Source organism: Protopterus annectens, chromosome 14.part0 (genome assembly GCF_019279795.1).
Source record: "Protopterus annectens isolate FY-2018-M chromosome 14.part0, PAN1.0, whole genome shotgun sequence".
NCBI lineage: Eukaryota > Metazoa > Chordata > Ceratodontiformes > Protopteridae > Protopterus > Protopterus annectens.
In genome coordinates this window covers 1,078,428,149-1,078,450,509 of record NC_056748.1, presented here as the reverse complement: position 1 = coordinate 1,078,450,509, position 22,361 = coordinate 1,078,428,149, and the positions used below count along the sequence as shown (strand labels likewise).

Genomic DNA, 22,361 nt, shown 5'->3' with positions numbered 1-22,361 from the left:
TTAAGTATGCTGGTATCCTTTTGATCTGAACATTATGAGTATTTTTTATCATGAATTCAAAAACAATTGAATTATGATCAGATATAGGACATGAAATGATTTTGGAATTAATTAAATCTGTTACCATCTGGTTAGAAATAAAGACCCTATCTATTTTTTAATAAGTTTTGTATCTGTTAGAAAAAAAGGTGTATGGTAATGATTTTGAATCTATCTGATTATTAATATCATTCAAATGATAGGAATTAGCAAAATCATTTAAATGTTTTGCATTAGATGTAATTCTTCTTTTTCCTATACTGGTAGTATCACTTTCATGTAGTATACAATTAAAGTCACCAGCTAAAATAATATCTCCTATAGAGAATGATATGATCTTATCAAGATGATGTTTCACTGTATTAATACCAATTCCAGGTATCCAATATACATTAATTAAAGTGTAAGTCTTCCCATTAATTTGTATTGTAACCATACAAAACATTCCTTTGTCATCCTGATAAGACAATGGTTTTAGGAATGGGCATACTTTTATTCCATAAAATAGCCACTCCTCTTTTTTTCTGTGTGTGCTCTGAACTAACCAATATTGTATATTTGTTTGTGGCTAGTTTATCAATATCTTTTTTCAAGAGATGGGTTTCTTGCAGGAAGACTAAGTTGGCCTTATGTAAATTAATGTATCTTATTAGGCTTGCCCTTTTACACGGATTATTCAATCCATTAATGTTTAAAGAAATTCCTTTTAAAGATGTCATTTGGCATTTTTAAAACTTAAAAATCTTATGATCAAAATAACAAATAACAACATAAGTAATGTTACATCTCCTCCTTTAGGTGTACCTTTAAATATAGCTGTATTTATTGAATCTCTTATGGGATTTTGTATAGGATTCAATTTTGTTTGTAGTGACAATGAGTGTACAAAATATATTGTGGATGTCAAAACTATATAAATATAACAATGAACAAGTGAAAATAATGTAAGGATTAAACCTTGCATCCAGCCTGGAGTTAAAAACTCCAACTTAGAGTAGTATTTACCACTCAAGTTAACCCCCTACCCTAAGCAGCAGTACATCAGCTACCACCTTATCAATTTAATACTGGTTATATTTAACTTAAATTAACAGCTTTCAATTCAATTATCTAGCAAGACAAGACTACACATTTGATAAAACAGCATCATATAAACTAAAATAAACTTTTTTTTTTTTTTTTTTTTAAAAACTATTCATACTATCTATGTAATATAATACACTTGTATTCAAATAGCATTCAAATAATCTTGATATTAGGAACCAAGAGGAGAGAGAGAGATAAAAGACGTGAAAGAGAGAGTGAAAGAAAGAGAGAGAGAAAAAAAAAAGGAAAGCATATTTACATATTAATTTATTCAAAGTATGTAAAAATAAGTTCTAACATTCATTTAAATCAAAAACTTTGGCTAATATGGTTCAGACATTACATATATTAAAATGCATCTATTTTCTGTCATGTAAATGCAGTCAACAGCTTCCAAAAAAAACCTTGAATTGCTTGTATATGAGCATTTTACTCATACTCATTATTGTCAATAGAATAAAATATTATATTTATAGAAATTGTTATAAATCATACTGCATAGTTATGCAAACTCTCAGAAACACTTGCATTATTGTAAAAAAAGCCATCTGTATTTTGTATGTCTATACTACTGCTTTAAAATATATCACATGACAATTTCTTCCAGAATAGAGTTATAAAGTTATTTATGCTTGTCATTCAGATGAATTAAATGAGTTATAGTAATGTATATGTTTGGAACATAAGTTTTTAACACAGATTAGTATGCTGCAGTCAAGTAGATTTTCAAAAACACTTCAATAAATGTTTCATTTTCTATGTCTTCTAAAAATAAGACATTTACTTACTACAAGAAATTACATCATTTAAAACCATTATAACTGACATTTTATAAATTATAACATAGATATTTAAGTAATTATATAAAATAACTCACATTTAAATGTTAAAGAGTTCATTTTCCTTCACATAGTCGCATTTGCATCAGTTCTACTTCCTGGTAGAGTGTTCTTCCTGAATCTGTGATGTGTCAGTGTGATGTGTCAGTGTGATGTGTCAGTGTGATGTGTCAGTGTGATGTGTCAGTGTGATGTGTCAGTGTGATGTGTCAGTGTGATGTGTCAGTGTGATGTCTGGGTCAAAGGTCAAATTGACTGCTTTCAGCTTCTCTTTGAGAATTCTGAGAGTTGAAGCTTTTGAAACAACTCGAGGACACTGTTCATGAGGTAGCCCACATCCCAGATTGTCTCCCTTAACATTTTGGCGGGAAACTTGTTAAATGCATCTAAACATGACAAAACCTTTGCAATGTATTTTACAGGTTATTACAGCCTCTATGTAAGTGAAATTAAGCCCAAAGTTATTAATAAGTAATAAAACTCAATATTTTTGTCCCAACTCAATTTTTATGCAAATCTTATTTACTGTGTCTATATGATCAAAAGCATTTCTATATATTAATATGAAAAAAAAAAAGGAAAAGAAAAAGAGAGTAGAAAATAGAGTGTAAAGCAGAAATAAAAAAGATGCAAGAGAAAGCTATAAGAAGTATATACAATGGAATATTACTTACTGTTTATATTAATAGAGTTAAAAATAAAACATATTATTTACTATTATTTAGTTCTAATTATTATTAGTTAAAGCATGACAGATTATTTACAAACAAGCATAAGCAGTATAATCAAGAAAGTATAATTAGGAATAGCATTTGAAGAACATATAAACTTTTTACAAGGAATAAATATGTTATTATTCCATTTATCATACTTTCATTACTCTTATCTCCCTGCCCTCCCCCACCCTTTACCCACTACATAATGTAAATAGAATGGCATTGTTTAAACAAAGAAAAGAAAATGAGAAAAAAAAAAGAAAAAAAATGTATCAAATTACTGACCTTACTTCTCTTTTTCAGAAAGAGAAACAAACTGAATAATAGCTTGTTATTAGTCCCTCAGATATTTTGACTGGTTATGAAACAAAACATTTCTTTGCACACAGAGAATAATTTTGATTAAATATTTTTCAGAATATTTGTGGCTTTCTGGAAATGCAGGAACTATATTTAAAAAGATTAATAATGAAGTAAAATGATGAGAGAAAAAAAAGAAAAAAAAACATAGAACAAATCATTTGTTTTTTAGTCTCTTCTTCTCTGAAGTCTTCTACGAAGTTTCATTTGCCAGTCTCTTTAATGAAGGACTAGCCCATTCCATTTCCTCTATTTTATCCAAAATCTTATTTTTTTTTGATAAACAGTAAAGCAGAGTCTAAGTCATCAAAAATTTTAGGACCATCAGGAAGGAAGATTTTTAGATTTGCAGGAAACAGAAGGTATGTTTTAAACTGTGCTTTTTTAAGCTCCCTTATTAGTGGCAGAAAAACTTTTCTTTTAGCTATTACCAAGGAAGAATAGTCATTGTCAAAACGCACAGTTGTCTCATTAATCTTAACAGGAGCTTTAGCCCAAGCAGATTTAAGAACCATCTCTTTATCAAAAGATGATAGAAATCTAACTATAACTGATCTAGGATAGTTTTTGTTAGAGTTAGTATTAGCTATAGATCTATGTGCTCTTTCGATACCAAAAGAGAATGCTTCTGGTAAGTCTAAAGTTTTAGGGAGCCATGTTGTTAAAAAAGAAGTAATATTGTTACCTTCAATATTTTCTGGCAGTCCAAAAATCCTAATGTTATTGTGCCTAGATCTATTTTCCAGGTCATCCAGCTTTGTTTGTAAATGTGTATTTTGTTTCAGCAGAAACTCAATGTTGATTTCCTCTTCTTGGATTCTATTTTCCATGTCATTCACAGCTTCTTCTATGCCTGTCATCTGGATCTTCTGTTGTTGCAGGTCTATATGTAACAAGTCTATTTGTTTTGTAGTTTTTTCTATGAAGGTGTCTATTTTAGTATCCATTTTATCCATCTTAGCAGTAAGTTGCTGGATTATAATTATCAGAGACTGAAGTTCTTTCTTGATGCTGGAGTCTTGAGAATTTGTCTTACTGGAACTCATTTCAGACTGATAAACTGACAGGAAAATTTCCAAAGTGATTTCTGACAGGAATATTGTTAAAATTTCCTTTCTTTTTTTAGATATAGTTCAAGAACTATATAAAACAAACATATTTAGAAAGAAAATTACTTCAAAAATTAATTTTTTAAGTAATTAATTCCTATCAGTGTAATGAAATTGGTGGAGCTGAAGAAATCTGTTGCTATCCTGTGTTCATCCTTGGCCACGCCCCTGCTTTCTGTACTCATCTGACAGCTGTTTCATCACAACCCATTTTGTTCTAGTCACAAAAAAATTTCTTTAGAGATTTTTAAGTAATTTTACTATTGCTTCACTGCTGTACCCTGTTTGGTCACACTAAAAACAAACATTTCACATATAGTACATCATAGTCAGTTATGCAAAGCAAGTAAAGAGAACAGAAATCCAGTTTGTATTCACTCATCTAATATATAGTCATAGCTTCTGTAGTCTACATGCAGAAATGGGCAGTTATCAAACTGGAAGTACAAAACATTTTCAGGAATCTGTTTCTGATCAGGTTTACAAAATATTCAGTGGGTTTAGTAATATTTTCTATTCTCTATATATTTTTTTAGGTTATAAAAGATGGTACAAGTGATGTACATGACAAAATGAAAGAACAAGCTTGTACCTCGACACACTGGTCAAACTGTCAATGATGAACTGTAGAACCTCCTCTGGAGTACAAAAGTATCGGTAGGTGTACAGGAACTGCTGGATATATCCGTCTAAAACTGCATTGCTGTTAAATAAAATGGCATATTTTACAAAGCCCTGAATGAATGAATGAAATAATTAAAAAAAATATTTTCTCACATCACTCAATAAATGTATGATTATAGTTTTGAAGGGTAACTGTAACTGACACAAGGACCAAAGACAGAAAAGTATGTACTCAATTGTACTTTTTGCATTATAAGAAAAAATCAAAACATTTGTTCCGTCTTTGTTGCTGTTCTTTTTCATCCTGCTTTTTCTCACAAACCTGAGCAGAAAATAATATATTAAAAATGTACTAAATCTCAACAGTCTACATAAATAAAAATGAAATATTAAAATCTCATTTATACATTAAAGGAATTGAAAACCACTTTAAGCAAACAACATATTTTTAAATCCAGACCTCCCATGCACACGTTTATGTACATATCCCCAGTCAACAGACAGTAATGGGATAAAGGGGAGACTTGTTTTTTGGAAAATGTACTTTACAGCACTGCACGAACAGAGAGCGTGTTGAACAACTGATGGGCTGCTTGACGCACTTAAATACCTAGGAGTGAAATGAACCTGCTTGTAAAAGAGTTTCATCTACTTTGTTAATATAACTATTTTGACTACAAGTTGTGTGAAACTGTCTGCTGGCATTTTGCTCTGTTTGGTAATGAAGCTACATTTTTTTGTCTGAACATGAAATGCTCTTCCCTTTTGATAAAGTGGTTTTGTGTTTTGAGAAGTATCTTCTATGCAGCTGTGTCAAGGCAGCAATTGCACTTTGTCACGTTTGTTACACAATGCATTTTAAGGTTAAGATGATTCTCCACTTTTTTTTTCCCATTTGGAAAAGTGACTTTGGAATAGATGGGGTTGTGCTGAAGCCCCCAGCACAAGATATATACCCAATATTGGCATTTGTGGTGACACACAAGGAGCAATAAGTGTTGCATTTTTTTGTCATTAAAGTTATGTTTTAGTAGACTGAGACACTATTAAACCATGATGTGTGGGTGTATTATAATTACCAGCATCTTAAAAGTGTGAGAACCTATTCAGTCGTTGGATATATACCTCTGGTGAACCGAGTAGGTAAATTAGTTTGGTTAGCTGATGTTAGTGAAAAAAATACTGACTGGAAGTGAGATCAGGAAAAAGCATCACTGTTTATAAAGTAAGAGATGTCAAATAGATGAAAATTATATGAGAGTCCATAGTTATTTGCTTATTTTAATGAAGGCAGACGGGGATATTTTTAAGTTACATGGTGATGTTGAGTTTTCAAGCCTTCCTAGTAACAAGGACTTTCATTACTAGTTATTCTGATACTATAACTCAGCCAAAGAAAAGTGAGAAAGTTTAAATGTGACTGCACCATTTGTTGGAATGTGCTGGAACTGCATCGAAAAGAACATAAAAGGAAATTCCCTAAAATGATAAAGCAGACATAGCAGCACTATGTCTACTTTGGATAATAGTAAGTCTCATTACTTGATAAGGAAGCCAGTAGCTACAAGAATATTGAGGGAGTTTATTCTAATGGGGTGCCCAATCTTGAAAAAATACAAGCACAAAGGCATAGGGAATAAACATCAGCATGGGAAACACCCAGTCCAAGAGACAGTATGACTGCAACAATCAACAGAATTTGACAGTCTACTCAATTTTTCTGAGAGAGATATATATATACTTTTTTTTTTTTTTTTGAAACATTGAACTCAGTACTATAAACTGGGCTGTTGGCATACTCACCAATTTTACCAATAAGTTTTCATTGTACTAAGATGTAAAAAATAATTTTCAGGAAGGCTAATATGAAAGTTTTATATGGTAGATTTCATGCGGTTATAGTAAAAATAATAGTATACAATATAGGTCTGATTTTATTACACAGGTCTGACCTCTAGTGCAATAGTATAATGACTTTAATCTTATATGATAGAGACAATTAAGCTTCAAAATGAAACAAGTGGGTCATTCAATAGTTATCAGTAAAGCTGATATTGGAAGGGCAACTGCAATTCAGGACATGGGGGGATTACCTTCTCAACACACTAGTCGCTTAAGCTTTCAAATTCATGCAAGCAGAAATAACATTTGTTAGCATCGGAGATGGTTTATACATCACATTAAAACAGCAGAAGGTATTAGCCTCACTTGTATTCTGACATGCCCATTCTCGCTTAGAAGCAATAACTGACTGTAATTAATGCTTTCTTCCGAGTGGTCAGTGATGTATTTGGGTACCACAGCAGAGGCATTTCTTTGTGGTTACTAGTTTCACCTATGTTTCTGCCTCGACCGCTTTCTTTGGTTGTCAGTTACGTTCAGTGTTCAGTTGGTGTTATGGTTACCTTTGATGCGGTTGCTTATGTGAATCTCACAGGACAGGATGGATGTTTGTTAGGTGAACTAACCAAGTTAATTAACTTGTTCTTTCAAAAAATGACTGTAATGAAATTTTGGTAACTTTTTCCTCTGAGTGTTCAGTGACTTCTTTGGGTACCATAGAGGAGGCATTTCTTTGTGGTTACTAGTCTCTCCTAGAAGTATTGTTTTCTGAAACTACATAAAGTCTTCAGGTAGGTAATCACCCTGCTGACAGTACACCCTGCTGATTTCTTGCCATCATTGGTGCAGCCTGATGACTTAGTTGCATATAAATCCTGATGTTGGTTTCAACCATCAAACTGAAGGCAACAACTGGGAATGTAGCGTTACAGACTACAGCTCTGGATGCATACATTGTGGTTTATATCAGTATTGGCCTTGCATCTCCAAGTGTTTTCTCCAGTTTAATATCCATTTCTAATTTCGGGTTTTCCAGCCATCCTTGTCACAGTGTTGCAGGCATTCACAAGGGTGACATGACCAGCAAGGTTATCCTCCTGCAGGACATGTTTTTTCAGCTATCCTTGTCACAGTGTTGCAGCCCTTCACAGGGTGATGTGATCAGCTGTGTTATCCTCCTGCAGAACATGAGTCCTTCTTTGTTAACTTCATCCTGCCTAATTCAGAACATGAAGCTTTATACACACTTTCTTTTATAAACACTATACCAGACATTTTTCTTTGATCTCAATTCCATAACTAATTTTGTCCATTTTACATTGGGCAATCAAGATGTAACAGTAAGAAAGCTTTTTTGGACGTACAAATCAGTTTGGATGTCAGCCCACTGAAGTGCTAGAGCACTTAACATAGGAAACAGACTTTTGTAAATAATCTCGTACACTTTTCCTACCAAAACCCAGATTCATGAAAATGACCATCTCAGGGTAGTTTATACACGTTTCATGTATTCATGTACAGGTTCCAATGACAATATTAAAAAAAAATAGAGTTTAGATTCAAGGTTTGTCCCATGAGAATCTTTTGAAGCCTAGCCACTCATTCCTAAGAAGTCTGAAGCCCTCGTATTATAAGTACAAATAACCCAGAGTCCTTGTATTTAATGCACAAATAGCCTGCAGTCAGGTAGAAATTTACATGTTACCCATATCCATAAGGGACAAATGTGCTAAAGCAGTGGTGAATGTGTTTTTTTTCTATTGATTCATCTAGATTAAACTTAAGCAGAATGAGAGTTGTACTTTGCTTGCGAGGCTAGGGTGCTATTCATTATCTCAGCCTATGCCCCACAGTAGGGCTGTGATAGTCAAGATGACAGCTGCAGGACCTACTCGTTAAAGTAGGACAACAGGAACTGGTACTGATGATGGATGATCTAAAGGCCCAAACTGGGACAGACAGAACAGGTATGAGGACTGCCTTGGTCCACATGGGTGGGGCAACAGAAATAAAGTAAAGGCTATTCTAGACTTTTGTCTTGCCATACCTCTCAACCTCTTAGTGCAAGAAATATGCACAAAGTCTGAAATAATGGAGGGTTGAGGATAAGCGGATACACAAAGTAGTGGAACATAAGATGGGAGATGAGAAGTTCAGATTCAGATCCGAATGAAGCACAACCAACCCGGTGTTTGCAGTGAGACGGACAGTTGAGAAGAAGATAGAGATGAGGAGAGAGTCCAACTGGGCATTCCAAGACTGAGTAAACATAAGACATGGTTCCTAAGAAACTGATTTGGGCAGTCCTGTGGTGGTTTGAAGTCCCAAGAACATTGGCAGAATTAGTGCAGGCAATGTACAGCGACCCAACGATTCACATATGAGCAGTGTTTGCTCTCACAGTAGGGGTGCCAGTGGGAGTTGGTATGCATCAACAGGTTGAAGGGGATGCTCAACAAAGTTGTTGTATGCAGACAATGTGGCACTACAGGCCGACTCTGAGCAAGAACATCAGCAAATGGTAGGAGAATGGAATGCAAAACTGAAGATACATGGGATGAAATAGAGTATAGCTAAAACAGTTGTAATGGCAGCAAATGGAAGAATTCAGAATAAGCTAAAATGTGAGATAGAAGGGAACATGGTGGGACAAGTTAAGAGCTTCAAGCATCTGGGATGGGTAGTTGAGGAAAAGGGAAGTCTAAATGAGGACTTCAAAGCTAGAATAAGTATATGACAGAAGAATGTCAAAGAATATGAAAAGTAAAATGCAAAAACAGTGGTGCAGCCAGTATTACTAAATGGTACAGAAACCTGGGCAGTAAAGGCAGAACAGCACAGGAAGCTAGAAAGGATGGAAATGAAGTGTCTGAGATGGGTAAGTAGGGTGAATACTGTGGGGCAGATGAAATGAGGACATCAGAGAAGTCAAAGTAGCACCAACTGCAGAGAAGGACAAAAGGAACAGAATGCAGTGGATTAGACACGTGCAAAAAAATCAGAAGACAATCTGGTGAAAAAGATTAGGGACAGACAGGAAGAAGGCAAGAGGAAATGATGGTGTCCAGAAAAGAGGTAGATGAATTGTGTGAGGGGAGACCTGCAAGAGTCAGGTGTGAGTGTCAAAGAAGGTAGCAGAGTGGCACTGAACTGAGAAAGAGAGATGGCAATAGTTGACATGATACCCTGATCCCATGTAGAAAATGGGAAAGAGAGGGTGATGATGACGATGCCAGATGAGGTTGGTCAGACGTACGAGTCTATAAGTACCCAGGGATATTGATGTCTCAGCTTTGTGGAAAGGGATGGCTGTTGCTGTCCTCCATTCATCTGTTACAATTCCTGTTTTGATTCTAATACTGAATAGCCTCTGCAGGATGTTTGAAAGGTCCTGTTTTCAAACCTAGTATGTTATCTGGTCTCACAGAAGCAGTACTTTTGGCCTTGGAGAGTGATTTGAGGACTTGTTCTTAGGATATTTGAGGGCATGGTGTAGACATTAGTATAAAATCTGGAAATGTGTGGGGGATCCGGGATGACATTAAAACAAAATGCATCTTCTAGTAGATTGGCTATGTCCTCTAGGTATGAGTAGGTGATATTATTTGCCATTAGCTCTTTGCACTACTAAGCATTGTTTCTAAGGCTTCTAACAGAGTTAAATAAGGTACTGTGGCTGTCTTTAGCCTGGGTGGCTACTTTTACCTGGTATCTGACTTTGGTTGATTTGATCAGTGACTGGAATTCCTCAAATATAGCTAAATTATTTTTATTAACAAGAGGTTTACATTTACTTTTACATCCAATGATTTCTTTCTTTTGTTGAGCCTGTTTAGATTTGAATTCCACCACAGGGGTGTATTTTTAATTTGGCTTGCTGTTTACTTCTTAGAGGGATAGACGCATCTACACAGCAATTAGCATTTTCATAGAATTTGGCTGCAAAGGATTCAAAAGTGAGGAATCATCAGGTTGAAAGGGGATGCTGAATTTAGCTAGGTCATCATTCACTTGTAGTGGATTAGCTTTAGTACAATCTCTGAATGCCAAATTATTGAAGGATGATTTTTGCTTCAAGTCCCAGTTGATGGCATCTCATCAGTAAGGGCTTTTCATCCAGGAAAAAAAGGAGGTCATTGTCCATCTGTACTCATCCTTCATTAGACCCATTACAAAATACAATGCCCAGTTTGGTATGTACCTCAACAAGACATCTGCAACAACTAGAAAGGCCGCAGAAATACCTCACAAAAAGAATCACAGGCCTAAACCAGACGCCTTATGCTGACCGTCTAAAGAAACTCCAGCTATACTCTGTCGCATATCGCCTACTAAGAGGCGATCACTGCCCAACATACAGAGTTGCTGGACATGCTACACTTAAAGAAATCCCAATCCCTCCAAGTCACACGCTCCAGGGAAATTAACCTTGTCATCACGATGAATAGAACATGCTGGAGGGATGGGTTCCTGACCCAGAGACTCCCCATAGTCTGGAACAGGCTGCCCATACTTGTCAAGCAGAATGCCTCAATGGCCCTCTTCAAGAAGAACCTTGACAATTGGATGGGAGATAGGAAATTCACCCCTGGGATCACATCAGTCGCCCTGCTAGACAGAGGTCCAGGAAAGTAAATATGTGTGGGAAGCAATAGCCAGTGAATCATTATGGCTAGGCTTGTATAGGCCCTAGGGCCAACAGCCTAGTACCTACCTAAGAACCTATGAAAGTGGTTTCATATTTCTCTTAACCAAATCAAATGCTCTCTAATTCTCACACAAAAATATTTCAGACCATAGTCACATTTGTTCTATAACCTTGCCCAACATGTTACTTAGACAAGTAAAGTGTTTCTAAGCAAATATTACTTCTGAATTAATAACAAATGTCAGGTCAGAAAGTGTGTGTGTGTGTGTGTGTGTGTGTATATATATATATATATATAGATATATATATATATATATATATATAAAAACAACACAAACACTAATGTGTATACACATGAACTGCCACCACGACTGGCAGGGGAGATTTGGGGTCTATAACAACATACTAAAACCAAACTTTCTTTCTAAAATCATCATCATCTCCCATTCCCCAGTTTTTTGCGGGGGTCATATCGTCACATCTCTCTCAGTTCAGTGTCAGTCTCCTCCCTTCCTTGACTGCAGACGATTCACCTCTTTGCTGGATGTCTCATTTCCTCTTGGCTTCCCCTTGTCTCTCAAATCTTTTTCATCAGATCATCTTCTGCTCTCCTGCATGTGCGGCTGAACCACTATAATCTGTTCTTTCTCTCTTGCCATAAGTAGAATAAATGAGTGACGGCCTTTGCAAACAAATAGTAATGTGGCACACTGAAGCTTTTGAAAGCTTTCTTTTTTCAGCTTTTTCTCTTTTCATTGTTCTTTACACAATCTGCTGTCATGCACATATGATCTTATCAGTAGTTAGGTGTGATTAACAAGTTTTTGTTAAATACCTTTAAGTGCTTCCAAGATCTGGTCTTGTGCTTCAGACATGCTCAGCAGTACATTTCTCCTGCTTTTAGGGCATAATCAAAGTGCTCCATGCAACGCACTAGGATTCAGATTCACTGTTTTTTTTTTTTTTTATCTTTGCCATGTACGTACATTCTAAATGATAGGACAGGTGCAGTTGGACATTAAGTGGGCCCTGACCATTATTAAATACCACTTACTGAGGAGGGCGTATGCACTTATTACAGAACATACTCTCCTTCAATGGCTGCATTGAAAAAAGGAAACCTACCCAAAGTTATCTCATTAGGCACTGACCCTCCAGCTCTTTAATTTGAAATCGAGGTTTTTCCAAGCTACAGTTACATGACTGCAAATGAGCTGTGCTGTGCATAAAGCCCAGCTGCTTGGTATTGAACTGATAGTACCATGTATGGGTGGGTTGTGTAGCTAGATGGTGGCGGCTGAGCACTTTCCCTTTATGGGGGATAAAAAGCAGCAGACAGGTTAGAAATAAGAAAGACCATCTTGAGAGGCATTATTCCTAGCACCTTGTTATTCAGTAGATTCATGGCCTTTGAGTCTGAATAGGGTCCCTGGAGGACTGCGAGAAGAGCTACATATTTCAATGTAGAACTGCAAGGACTAAGTATTTCAGTTTATCCAAATCTGTGTGGAGATGCACAAAGAAGGTACATCAGCCATCATTATGAAATATGAGTAACGATTACATCTACAATATGAACATTTATAAGAGAAAATAAAAAAAATAAGATGGTTTAGCAGATATAAACAACTAGGCAGGTGAAAAAATGAACAACTAGCTCTATAAATAACCTTGCATATTATGCAAGACCCTTATGGAAGTGTATTAACATTTCTCATTAATTCTTCAGGTTTTGCCTTGAACATATACTAAGCTAGGCACTGAACCTATAAGAAAAGAGGAAAGCAGTCTGCCTCCCCACATCCCCAAAAGTGGAAAGAACCTTACGTTGATAAACTGTTTCTAGTTCTTTTAAAGCTTCCACAATAATTGAAAAAATATAGTATAAGAGATAGAAACCATGAATTCTGACTAAGCTTCCAGAGAAAAAGAAATGCCACTTTTCCAAGGGACCTTTTTTATTCTTTCTTAACATTTACACTCTACCACTTGTTTTATTTATAAAGACCACAGATATCAGGTGTTACACAAAAAACTGGGCAACAGGACAATTACTTTTATCCAAAATCATTATGCCAAGTCTCACATTAAGGCCTGATTTGTACCCAACCCCTAACTCAAATAAAACCACTACCTCTCATTAGTCCTTCTTGGCCCGTAACACAGGAGACTTGCTGGTTTAAAAGCGGATTCTTGCTTATTCTTTTCTTCATGCCATTCTATTAAGTTATTCATTTTATTTAGATGAGCAGAGCTGTACAACCTGTTTTCTGTAATCTTATGCATTTACCTGTCCTGAGATTTGAATTGTGTATATTGTCAACACTAGAAGGCATATTTTTTTTCAGTCTAAGCTAATTGCATCTACCATGGTAAACCAGCATCCTCAACTGAAGAGCTTGTGAGGCTTCATAGCTTAGCCAATTAACCAGGCTGATAGTAAAGGGAGAAAAAGAAGCAAAGCTACTCCAGTTCACAGGTATTCTACTAACAAGACTTCTTCATCTAATGGAGAAACATGCAGAAAAACAGCTGGGATCAAGGTCAAAGACAGAAACTTATGATGCAGGTTGTGCTCCCACCACTGCATCTTTCCTGACGTGATCACTCTGAAACATACCCCGGAATTCATGAAGCTTGCGCCAGGTGCAGGCGTAGTATCTGCATTTTAACACCAAAGATGGCCGCCGAGCGATTCAGGTACGAGCTGTTCCCACGTGCACTACCTGCGTACGCTACGCCCGCACAACTCCTGACCCGTGTATGTTAATTACCCCATGTGCAGCAGTGTAGCATGCAAACAAAAGTATGTAGCGATTCAGGAAGTGGTGGAGGCGTAGTGTAAGCATGCAGAAATGTAAACCGTAAAAAAAGGTTTACATTTTTGCAAACATAAAATTGGAGCCATGACAGCTGACCAAACACATGTATTATATTGTTAATATATGCCAATGACTAAATATATAGCCATTGGCATAAAAAAAACATGTACAAAATATGAAATTAACATTTAATATATATAGTCGCCCTATCGCGATGTGGAAGCGCAGGGCAGCAAGGGGATTGCAAACGATATATAAAAATATAGAATAAAACCGCAATGAAACACGTATCATGATTTCCCCATAATAGTCAATGGCGGGCATGCTACACCATACTCATGGCACAAGGGTTGCTAAGGGGCAGTGACAGTGTTATGTGCAGTAGCTAGGAATCAGTAGGCAATGCCATGCAAATAAGAGGAGTAATAGTGAATCACAGATTCCCCACTGGTGTAAGGATGCACCTCACAGCATAGCGTTATAACACCGAGGTGTGCCCCTGAGATAAAGATGACATCAAGAGAGGGGTGTGTCATCATTGCGGTAAGCACATTGGAACATTGCTAAACCGGTCTGCCCCTAGCTAGGCAAAGCTGCAGGATAGGAGTGTGTCGAATTGCCCATAGCTATGCTTAGCTGAGAGTACACAAGGTAACCGATTATGTATGTGAACGGAGATGAAAACACACGTAAACCCAGTAAACGGGTAAGAGCGGCACACACTGCAGCTGAAACAGGAAGGATATAGGAAAGAAATCAGGAGATGCAGCAGCAGTGAAATTGGAGTACAAATGACTAACACCTAGGAGCTTACAGTGGGCCATTGACAACAGCTAACAAGGCTGCAAGCAGCTACCTGCAGAACAGGGAAGGGGAGGACCTGTACTGCAAAGATAACAGAGGGGAACCCATCCCAAAGGCGATATGCAGTATATCAGCTACAAGGCACATTTTCGCCATGCCTGGGTAGGGAAAGTACAAAACAGGAAAGACAGCAGGTGGATGCATGCCTGATAATGGGAGGGAATCCAGGTCTAAAAGTGAATTAAAGGGCAACAGATTAATCAAGGCAGGCAAGTAGATCTCCACAGTAAAGGCCCCACACTCGCAGTACTCATTGCAAAACCCATAATTAAGACACTCAGCAGCTGGAATAGCTCATACACACCCACTAACATCAGCAGCATCCACAGCACAATACTATAAAGTGTGGAAGCACCTCACACACATTTGTGTATTCCCATACACTCTGCACCAGTGGTGTATACAGACGGGGAACTTTTATTATGTACATGTTAGGGACTGCCATAACTTTGATCCACCAACATGTGTTGGAGACTGAAGGTGGTGTGGAGGATAATACACACGACCACCGCAGGCACCAGAGGAGGAGGAGTGTGTTCAGACCCAGGGTAACCTACCAAGGGCTACATGATCTGGAGATAGTAGAGCATTACAGGGTGGACAGGGACACCCTACAACAACTTGTGGAGCTGTGCCGGTCACGCCTCAGAGCCAGAATAAACAGAGGGGAACCCATCCCAATGGATACGAAGGTATGTGTAAGCCTGAGAATACTAGCTACAGGTACCTTTCAAAGACCAACTGGGGATATCATGGGCATCTCACAGGCATCAGCATCCAGGGTACTACATCAGTTGCTGGATGCCACGTTACCACATGCCAATGAGCACATATACTTCCCCTGGATGCAGGAGGAGTTGGCCAGCAATATGAGTCTCTTCCACCATGTGGCAGAATACCCGGAGGTACTGGGTGCAATACACTGCACGCACATACACATCAAGTCACCACCCAGTGAGCAGGGTAGGTGCTACATAAACCACAAGGGGTACCCCTCCATCAACTGCCAGGCCGGTTGCAATGCCCAGGGCATTATCATGAATGTGTGTGCTGGCAGCCCTGGAAGCTATCATGACTCCCACATCTGGCATGCCTCACAGCTGTATTGGTTATTTGCCAGGGGGGACATCCCAAATGGCAACCTGGTGGGGGATGCTGGCTACGCACTGGAACAGTGGATGATGGCTCTCATCAGAAATGCGCACACACCCATGCAGGAACACCATAATGAGGCACACGCCCAAACCAGAATCATCATAGAGCGTGTGTTTGGGATGCTGAAATCACAGTTCTGTTGCTTGGACATATCTGGTGGAGACTTGCAATACTCTCCAGGCACATGTGCCCACATCTTCATAGTGTGTGCCATGCTACGCAATATGGTCCTGCAGAAACAGCTGCAGCAGGGACTAAATGGTGAAGACCCTCACAGCCCACCACCATTGTCAAGGGCCCCACAGGCACAAAGGTACTCAGATCATGAACACTCTGAGCCAGCACCAGTAGGCAGACAAGCGTGCCCAGTATGACCATGCCTTGGCAAACAGGAAACATATAGCACACACACTGACAGTGTAGGCACCTAGGGACTGACCTTTCCCCACCTGCACATGCAGTAAAATGGATGGCACACACAAGACAACCTGTAAATTGTTATGTATAGGCAGTCTACTGTGTGCATCCAACATAGGCAGCCCTCAACTATTGCAAACACAACAGCCTTGGCACAAGGCAAGTCAACACCTGAACAGTAAATTAAGCTATCAACATATGCAGATACTGTATGTATAGATTCATAGGTAGGTACTTGGCCAACTGCCAGATGCCATTCATAAGGCCAGCCAAAATGTGTCAGCTTTTGCCACCCATTGATTCATTAACCATCCCTCTGTGGAGCAGAGCCAATGGTGGGATCCCTGGGGTGCATCTACTGTTCCCCATCCACCCTTCAAGGTTTCACATGCAGAGTGTTAGTGAGGAGCTCTGTATAATGTAGTTAGGGATGTTGTTCCAAAGTATGGGGAGTGTCTGTGACAGGAAGCTGTCCCTCCAGCATCTTCTGGTTATTGTTGTGGCAAGGTCAGCTCACTACAATGTGTGGCTCACTGTGACATAGATTCCCATAGGTGGAACATATCCATCAAGCCTGAGTTCGACATGGCTGTGTTGGCCAGTGGAGATCATCTCTGGGTAAACGAGATGCCACTGAGTAAATAAGGAGTTTATTCAGTCTGGCTGCATAGGCCATATGTTGGAGGCCAGTATTCCTCTTGGTGAGGTACATTTGGGGACCCCCCACCTGTTGGACATGCCCTCTGAGGTACATCCCACATGGGTTATTATACCTTATGATGGGACTGATGAGTGATGAGTAAAGAGGCACTATAACCCCAGTATATCTAGATGGGAATCTTTTAGTAGTCAGATGGCCTACATAGAAGGATGTCCTAACTACTGTGGAGATACGATTGTCAAAGGGGAGATCACTGGAGATATGATTGTCAAAGGGGAAATCACTATCTACCTTAGTCCCCAGATACCTCATTCACTCGTCTGTATTAAAGTGGCCGCCGCTCATGTGTTAATATGTGGATGCCAATTCCACAATGGACCATGCAGTTAGTGGCACTTGGCTGGAGGCCGTGTCGGCACCCTGTGACGTTCTCTGTGAGGCCCCTTGAGGGATGTCCTTGCCAGCTAGACTATCAATTATGGCTCCTAGTTTGCATTCATTGCCAAACATGGTCTGCCATAGTCCATCTGTTTTTGCCTGTACATCTGAGATGTATATGCCAAACAGTAGGGCTCCCACTGTGGGACACCAGTCGTGACTGTTCAAGAGTTGGACCCGGAGACCGCTAGTCATACCATGTGGGTTCTGTGTGTAAGCCCGTTGGCAACCCAACCTGTGATGTATGGGTGAAAAATACAGGCTGGTGTGTTTATCAATAATACCCGAGTGGGGGCATGGTGTCAAAAGCCTTTGTGAGGTCCAGGTAGTATAGGTGAAGAACCTCTCCCATCATCTAACATCTTGGTGACTGTATGTAAGATGTCAAACAGGTTTAGTAGGCATGAACTGCACTCAACCAAGCTGACCTGGGTTGGGTCATGTGTTCCAAGGTTACCAATGTCATTGTTGAGTGCCATGAGGATGCGAACCATACCATTGCAGACCTGGCTAGTCAGGCTTATGGGGTGGTAGTTACCATGGTCAGTTGTGATTTCATCTTGATTGAGTGGAATAACCGTTGCCACGTTCCATTGTATGGGCATGTAGCCTGGGAGAGGCTGAGGTAGGAATGCTTAATTAGGTGGGGGGCAGGTTGTCTTGTTCAGTTCTAGATGCAGTCTGGGTCAACATCTGCCTCCATTGATGCTGTGTTCTGCTGTTAGAGAGGGCCATTTCCACCTGTGTGTCTTTGATGGTTGGGATACTGTACCTTTGGGGTAGTGTTGTGGGCTCTTTAGGGGGTGAAGTATGCACCGAATGTATCTGCAAGGATGTTGGCGATATCAGTACGGTCAGCATATTTTATGCTATATTTCACCGGCACAGTGGAAATCTGTGTCTCACCACGTAGATCCTTGACATAGCCAAAGAAGACTTTGTGGTTATCTTTCGAATCCTTGCATATTCACCTGCTGATGTTAGCCTTGGATGATGTCATGAGGGACCTACGTATCATACTAAAAGTGGTCATGGATGTCTGCCCTTTGTGGGATTTGCTGTGTGTCTGGAACACTGTCCTACTTCTGTAGTATAGCCTGTTTATTGCAGAGGTCCACCAGACTGGTGTCCTTGTCTAGTAGGAGCGAGTCTTGGTTTACCAGTGATGGCATGATCCATACATCCGTGTAAGTGCTTATAGACTGCATTTGTAAATCTGTCTGTATCTTGAGCAGTGTTTCCCCTTAGCATGGGGGCTGTGAAACCCCCCACATCTGTCACTAGTAGTGTAAATTTAGCTGTAGAAAAGGTATACACTGTAGTATCCGTGGATGGGGGGAGATGCTAGGGTGTGGAAACAGTGAATAGTTCATGGTCAGATCTAACCAGTGACTGGTTAACCTCCGCTGTGGTGCACCTGTTGCCCATGTTGGTGATGACCACATCTAGTAGTTTCCACCCCACGTTAGGGAGGTTACCACCTGATATAGGGCATATGAGGTGATACATTCCAGGAAGCACTGGTCCTGGAAGTGAGTACCGGAGTACGTTTCCCAGTTAATGGTATGGTAGTTGACATCGACCAATGCCAGGGTGTGCGTTAGGACTGTTGTGATCTACACTGTCTCCAGGTAGGTGGAGTGGAGGTCCTGGGTCATGGAGGGTGATCCATAGCAGGCCACATTGCAATTGTGGCTGATGTTAGCTGCACATGGCTGATCACAGAGGTATCATGCTGCCCCACTAACCTGGAGGTGTAGGTATCCCTGATTAATATGGATACAGCCCCTTCATGTCTGTCAGTCCATATTCTGTGGCTGAAATGTGTGGTATGGGTTGTAGTCTGGTAGTGCTGGTGTGTTCTCAGGAGCCTTAAGACAGATTTCAGTTAATGCACAGATGTTGATGTTGTCCATCCTGAGGAGTGCTGTGAGTGCATGCATGTTGTGATCACAACCCCTGGTGTAGATTAGCATAATCCTCATTGAATCTGCTATTGTGCTGTTTACGGAGCTGGAATTCACCTACAAGAGTCTCCTAAATAAGGCACCATGGGGGCGCCAATAGCATTGGCCAGTATTCCAAAGCGCAAGGCTGACACTTAGGCTGGTATTGTATCATTGCATGCATGTTCCCCATCTGTGCTTGTTTTTCATCTCCCCTGTAGCTAACCTACTGGTAAGCAATAGAAAGCCTTAAACTTATACAAGTCTTCTAGCTTCCAAGATAGGCTTTTGGAGTGACTAAGTATCAGTGTTCTGAATGTTCTTGCTGTACTCAACTGTTTTCTGACTACATGGTGATTTCTCACTGTATATTGTGATCTGAAGGTCTGTGTAATCACATATTATGGCTGTGATGGCCTGCACATTAGAGGTTCACAGATAGCCTACTAACTATCTGCCCAAGGGGAATTAGAAGCATAGCAACAGTGTGTTGGCCTTCTCTACATCATTGATGAAGTAACTGAGCCTTTGTCAAGCATAGCCAATGAAGCAATTCCAGGCAGAGTTGCTGGAAGCTGTTTAAGACTGGAGGTGTGGCGTGTGAGAGGGGCACTTAGTGATCTAAAGAGGGCATGTTAATGTGGCAATTCAACACCATTCAATTCCCCCAACAGGTCTTGCAGCTATCAAACTGGACAGGCTCCCTACCCCTTGGCTGTATGGTTCTGGGACATATGATCCCAGGGGTGTATAGTCTGTTACCCATTCACACAAGGTTTCCCTTGAAGTGTGTCAGTGAGGGGCTATGCCTAATTTAGTTAGGAATGTAATGTATTGTCCCACAGTACATTTGTTATATGTTGTTATTTCAAGAGTACGTGAAGCTCAGTGAGTTTGTGGGCTCCCGCACTTTGCTTAGCCTAGCTTACACATAGAAATCATCTAAATAGGAAATAGGTGGAAGCAACGTTAACGTCAGCAGAGGAATGGTTACAGCATCTGCATAGTATCTGTGCATTCGAGGTTACAATCCCGATAAAGGCAGGGATGTTTATCATGTGCAAAAGTATACCTTAACCACAGCTTGCATATATAGGTAATAATCGTCTGTATAATAAACATTCGAATCACCCATATAAACACATGTGTGCAGGAGACTATAGTCAACAGAGAATGTAATGTTATGTCAGCACACAGTGAGATGTTACGTCACTCACATGTATATATCTGGAGTAGTTAGCGGATGTGGCCATGTTTGCAGGCACAGGTTATATGTTACAAAGTTTGTTTAACTGTGTTTAACCACTGCTATAATGTCACACAAACACTTTTAAACATGCTTACAACTGCTTAAATGAGCCTTATTCTGCAGAAAAAACATTCGTAAAGCATTGCAGGTGTCGAACCCTGGACCATGCACACTATAGTCATGGGATGTACCACTAATCCATCCGAGGTGTATACATGTTTCATGGTCTTGAGACTACACCTTATACCATATGCATTTCACTGTAATGATCACAAATGGGACAGTGACTGTGTACATATGTACAGTACATTGTAATGTACTGTAGTTTGTGAAACAACACATTCCAGTCTACAGATGCATTACTGTTACAAACTAATACGAAATATATATATAAATATATATATATATATATATATATATATATATATATATATATGTCTGCACAGAGAGATACATATAATATATATATATATATATATATATATATATATATATTATACAGTTACATCAATAGGCATATATATAAATATCTATGAACAGACTACGTGACACAGAAGCACTCCAAAGGAATTGGAACGTACACAAAACACATGCAGCTCTGGTATTATAACAATTAATATTAACCTAATTCACCATAGAAGGGGTGGTTGTTGTGTATGTGAAGATTGGGGTGGGGGAGGAATGATGGGTAATGCAATCATGCATCAAGGAGGGCCTGGGTCGGATGTCCAATAAGTGAACTGGAAGAGCATTATATGGAGTATGGGGACAAGATAAAAAGGGCACAAAGCAATCATAGGTTCATAGGTTAGCACTAGGCTAACTGCCCTTGCAAGCCATTTTAATTCTAGCCAATTATCCCTTGTGAGACTCAAACCCTGCACCTTGTGTTTGTAAGGCAAACACCTTAACCATTAGGCCACCCTCCCAACCCCTTACTCATTCATAATACACCCTGTCATGTCATATTGCAACACCTACATTCACAAACATATGAATATTAACATGTATCAGACATATGTACACCAACTGACTAACATTTGTTTTCAGTAGTGAGGAATGTCTGTAGTACAATGTATATTCTAAACACCATAACATCCATACATATCTCAGATGCCTTAGTGGTAAAGTCAGTGACTGTGGTGTTCATGGTCCCAGGTTCAAGACCTGCAAGGGCTGTCATCTTGACACTTGCACCTCAGTACCATTACACAAGGTGTCTCTCACATTATGCTTGCACAAGCCACTGCTCCACGTATAATGCCACTGTCCACAACCTGCTATCAATGTATGCCTTTCAGGGCAGCAAGGTGTGTGACACAGGCTGTAGGTAGCATCCGCCTGTGCGACCCAGGTAACCTATTGTCTGTCACCTCCACACATGCATAACTGTGTATACATAACATATATATGTCAGTACTTCATGTACATGTATGCATGTGTATCACACAGCATAGACACATATATAATTTACAGGCCACATACAGGTATCGGGTATTAAACCAGTATGATGTGCATATATACTGACAGGTAAGATGTACCTAGC

The 22,361-nt window shown here is 39.3% G+C and overlaps 1 protein-coding gene across 2 annotated transcripts in view; it reads right to left on the bottom strand.

Moving 5' to 3' along the window:
• Positions 1-22,361, bottom strand: part of KNDC1 (kinase non-catalytic C-lobe domain containing 1) — a 1,471,539-nt gene that overhangs the window by 317,236 nt on the left and 1,131,942 nt on the right. For both annotated transcript variants that reach the window (XM_044056877.1, XM_044056878.1), the window contains exon 21: positions 4,742-4,852. In XM_044056877.1, the coding sequence (XP_043912812.1) occupies positions 4,742-4,852 (111 nt within the window). The remainder of the gene's footprint in view (positions 1-4,741; positions 4,853-22,361) is intronic.